This window comes from Palaemon carinicauda, chromosome 19, assembly GCF_036898095.1.
Source record: "Palaemon carinicauda isolate YSFRI2023 chromosome 19, ASM3689809v2, whole genome shotgun sequence".
NCBI lineage: Eukaryota > Metazoa > Arthropoda > Malacostraca > Decapoda > Palaemonidae > Palaemon > Palaemon carinicauda.
The window spans coordinates 38903849-38908848 of record NC_090743.1 but is presented as its reverse complement, the minus strand read 5'-3'; the positions used below and the strand labels follow the sequence as shown (position 1 = coordinate 38908848).

The 5000-nt window shown below is 38.0% G+C and overlaps 2 protein-coding genes across 2 annotated transcripts in view; one reads left to right on the top strand and one right to left on the bottom strand.

Annotated features, from left to right (window-relative positions):
* LOC137658581 (uncharacterized) overlaps positions 1–3005 on the bottom strand; it is a 40032-nt gene extending 37027 nt beyond the window's left edge. Inside the window, exons 1-2 of the mRNA XM_068393485.1 lie at positions 2879–3005; positions 1–1840 (exon numbers count right to left, since the gene is read on the bottom strand). The exon at positions 1–1840 is cut by the window's left edge and continues 251 nt beyond it. Coding sequence (XP_068249586.1) covers positions 1–1840; positions 2879–2948 — 1910 coding nt within the window. The 5' untranslated portion in view covers positions 2949–3005. The remainder of the gene's footprint in view (positions 1841–2878) is intronic.
* LOC137658582 (galactosylgalactosylxylosylprotein 3-beta-glucuronosyltransferase P-like) overlaps positions 1–5000 on the top strand; it is a 75331-nt gene that overhangs the window by 12151 nt on the left and 58180 nt on the right. The gene's annotated exons all lie outside the window — the stretch shown is intronic.

Genomic DNA, 5000 nt, shown 5'->3' with positions numbered 1-5000 from the left:
TTACCAACAGCTAAACCCCCTAGGCCAGCTCCAAGCAATCCAGTACCTTTGTTTTTGAAACCTCCATAGCCCATACCATGATGGCCAAAGGGTGAGAGGACTTTAGTCTTCTTAGCGACTTTGTGCGCTATAACTCCAGCAGCTACTGCCTTGACGACATCCTTCACCTTATCCTTCTTGGTCTTTTTTTTCAAGGGCTTTGGAAATCCTCCGACTGGGTAATGGCTACCAGCAAAGGCCCCAGCAGCAAATCCTCCGGTTGCAAATCCTGATCTACTTATTCCTCCACTTGGATAGCTGCCAAAAGAGTTTTTACCGCTGGAGAATCCTCCAAATGCTGAACTACCTGTGGAATATCCATGAGATGCACCAATAGGCTGATAGCCAGAATAACCCCCTCCATAGGGTTGGTTGTATGTAGGATATCCTCCAAAGGGTTGATTGTTACTGCCAAAAGGTCTGGATCCTGAAGGATAGCCAGGATATCCAGCAACAGGCTGTGTGTGTGTAGGATAACCTCCTCCTACATGTGTGCCAGTTGGGTATCCTCCAACAGGTCGTGTACCAGAGGGATAGCCTCCCACAGGATTTGTCCCTGCAGGATAGCCCCCAGCAGGGTTTGTTCCTGTAGGGTAGCCCCCAACAGGCCTTGTACCAGAGGGATAGCCTCCCACAGGATTTGTCCCTGCAGGATAGCCCCCAGCAGGATTTGTTCCTGTAGGGTAGCCCCCAACAGGCCTTGTTCCTGAGGGATAGCCTCCAACAGGGTTTGTTCCTGTAGGATAGCCTGCAGCAGGGTTTGTTCCTGTAGGATAGCCTCCAGCAGGGTTTGTTCCTGTAGGATAGCCTGCAGCAGAGTTTGTCCCACTAGGATAGCCCCCAGCAGGTCTTGTTCCAGATGGATACCCTCCCGCAGAACCTGCTCCAGATGGATACCCTCCTACAGAACCTGTTCCAGATGGATACCCTCCCACAGAACCTGTTCCAGATGGATATCCTCCCACAGAACCTGTTCCAGATGGATACCCTCCCACAGAACCTGTTCCAGAAGGATAACCTCCAGAGGGTTGAGATCCAGTAGGGTATCCAGAGCCAGGTTGGTTGGGATAGGAGCTACCTGAGCCAGGTTGCTTGGGATAGGAGCTACCTGAGCTTGTTGCAGTACCTGCTCCGGTTGCTACGCCAGTTCCAGACGATGGTTTGCTTCCAGATGATCCTGTATTCCACCCATAAGAAGATCCACTGCTGCTAGAAGATGAACCACTGCTGCTAGAAGATGAACCACTGCTGCTGCTACTGCTGCCACGGCTACTACTACTACTACTGCCTCTGGAACTTGAGGAACCGCTGCCACTGCTGGTGCGTCTTCGTGATAGCCATGAAGTACCCCTAGAACTACTACTCCTACTGCTGCCTCTTGAACTGGACCTTCCAGGTCCAGGAGAAGGCGATCTTTTCAGTCGTTTTCTACTTACTTCCTCAAACGATGGAGAGATAATATTATAACACTGTACGCCATCACACTGGACTTCAAAAGCTTCAATATCTTCTGCGACAGAAGCTTTTCTTTTCGTTTCGAAGTCTTTTTTCATTGCATCAACGATCTCCAGAAATATTTCATCTTTGTCTTCTTCGATCTCGTCCACCTCATCTGAGAGTGACTCAATTAAATCAAAGAGCCTTTTCACCTGTTTGTAATGGTTCGATTCTTCTTCCTCCAAGTAAATGAGTTCTTCAATCAAGGCTGAACTTGCCTCATCCTTATCCTCATCGAGTTCTAAGTCATCAGGGTGTTTAGAGAAGAAATCCATTTCTGGCAGGGACACAGGCTGGCCAACATCTGGAATTGAAAGCAAAGTCTATTACCCTCTGATCAAGCGCTTGTTACTCATCAAAGATAAACTGTTCGTAGTGGATCAAATATACCCTGTGACACCGTCAGTCCTTTTTGCCAAATTATTTTCTTGATATAGAGAAAATCTATCTATCTATCTATGTATTTCCCATTCCAAAATAAAAAAAGAGTAAATTTACTTGTGTATATATATATATATATATATATATATATATATATATATATATATATATATATATATATATATATATATATATATATATATATATATATATATATATATATATGTATATATATATAATTTATATATATATCACACAAGTAAATTTACTCTTTTTTATTTTAGAGTAGGAAATAAATAGATAGATGGATTTTCTCTATATCAAGAAAATAAACGGTGTCACAGGGTATATTTGATCCACTACGAACAGTTTATCTTTGATGAGTAACAAGCACTCGATATAGAGAATATCTATTTATTCATTTCCCATTCTAAAATCAAGAAAGAGTAAATTTACTTGGGTATATATATATATATATATATATATATATATATATATATATATATATATATATATATATATACACACACATGTGTGCGTTTGTTTAAGCATTGGGCTTTTGTGTAATAGTTTTTCTTATCTAACCATACACAAATGTATCTATAATAATGAAATTAGAGCATGTAAGGCATGTGAATAAACAATAAATTAAACAAAAAGTAATTAAAAATAGAATATACGCATCTCCAAGCAATCATTTGATAAAAAAAAAATATGAGGGAAACTGTACCACTTAAAAAAATATTATTTTCACAAACAATCTATAATTAATCACTTAATGTCAATTATATGGATTGGATAAATAATTTGAATCACAAGAATTAAAAGAACACAAAACCAATCCTTCGTTTAAACACAAAAGACTAAGTTAAAAAAAAAACTTTTTTCAGCTAAAGCACATCACAATTTCTTGAGAAATGCACAAAACTTTGAGAAATGCAATCACTCCCGTATCACTCGCCTTCGAACGTGTATCCGTATGGCAAGTAGGTAAGAAGAGCAAACGCCACAAGGCGTAGGAGACGACCCATCCTTACACGAAGGAGTCTTGTCCCGGACTAAACATGCTAAACAGCTACAAGTTCCTCCTTGGGTTTGTCACAAGGCACGCCAAGGCTGTGGTTACCAGTCCCATTATTTCAGTTTGATTGTTTGCTCTTATGTTGAGCTGTTTTCTAGAGAGATTTCGGTTTGGTTTTCTTGTGGTATTTCTTTCGTTTTTATGTTATTTTTAAGTATTTGTTGCTAAATTATTATTTTTTATTTTAAAAATTCGATTTTCTTTCGGGAGAATCTCTCTCTCTCTCTCTCTCTCTCTCTCTCTCTCTCTCTCTCTCTCTCTCTCTCTCTCTCTCTGTATATATATATATATATATATATATATATATATATATTATATAAATGTATATATATATATATATACACATATGCATATATATATATATATATATATATATATATATATATATATATATATATATATATATATATATATACATACACATACACACACAGCTGGCCAAGAATGATAATTTAGCGGAATTTTTTTAGACAAAACTAACAGCTTGAGTGATGAATTAAAGTTAATAACAATCTCTCTCTCTCTCTCTCTCTCTCTCTCTCTCTCTCTCTCTCTCTCTCTCTCTCTCTCTCTCTCTCAACGCCACTAGGATCAACGGATGGTATTTGACCCTTCTTTATGCTTAACTATCTTCCTAAGGTAAAAAATCTTAGGTAGGTTGGCCAAGGCACCAGGTACCCGTTGAGATACTACCGCTAGAGAGTTATTGGGTCCTTTGACTGGCCAGACAGTACTATATTGGATCCCCCTCTCTGGTTACTACTCATTTTTCATTTGCCTACATATACACCGAATAGTCTGGCCTATTCTTTCTACATTCTCCTCTGTCCTCATACACCTAACAACACTAAGAATACCAAATAATTCTTCGCTCACAGGGTTAACTAGGCTACTGCACTATAATTGTTCAGTGATTACTTTCCTCTTGGTAAGGGTAGAAGAGATTCTCTAGCTATGGTAAGCAGCTCTTCTAGGAGTAAGACACTCCAAAATTAAACCATTGTTCTCTAGTCTTGGGTTGTGCAGTAGCCTCTATACCATGGTCTTCCACTGTCTTGGGTTAGAATTCTCTTGCCTGAGGGTACTCTTGGGCACACTTTTCTATCTTGTTTCTCTTCCTTTGTTTTTTTTTTTTTTTTTTTGAAGCTTTTAGAGTTTGTATATGAAAGACTCATTTTAATGTTAATGATCTTATAATATGTTTTTTGATTGGTCATTTCTTCTCCTGCAGTTTATTCATTTCATTATTTCTTTACCTCACTGGACTATTTTTCCCCTTTGGAGCTTTTGGGCTTATACTCGTGCAAAAGATATTTGGCCGTTGGACCAGGGTCTTTTTAAGACTACTTGGTGGCAAGGAGGTTTAATACCTGGTGGTGCCCTATTCCGGGTTTGTGAAGCCGCGTGTAGGGCAAGCAGCTCAGTAACTTACGATGTTTAATAAAGTTTTAATGTCACTGGTAGCTCAGTTCAGATAGAATACTCGTTTCGGAAGGACATAAGCTCTCATTTTATTGCTTAAAGGATGCCTAGTTCGTGTTTTGCATATGGATGCACTCCTAGACTCAGCAAAACCTTAAATCCATTGATTACATTTCATCGGTATGTACAGTATCCTGTAATGCTATCCCTTCTGCACATTTTTAAAGCCATGAAGAAAGAAAACCATCACATGAATAATTAAACAAACTCTTTATGATAATTAACTTTTCATCTTTTTATAAGATTATAAAGACAATGAATACAAATATATAAATTGTAGTAGAAAACAAGAAATAAATGATTTCATTTAATAATTCGGTGGCCTCTAGTTAAATTCCCTTTTATGAGTGCATCAACATATATTAATCGGATAATTGCTGCTTGTAGCAGTTTAATAGGATAAGGTTCTGTCCTCCCTACCATAGTTGAGTATTTCTATCATGTCTTCGTTCCTTGAATGAGTATATACTTTTTTTTTTTTTTTTTTTTTTTTTTTTTTTGTAATTTGTATTGATAGAAT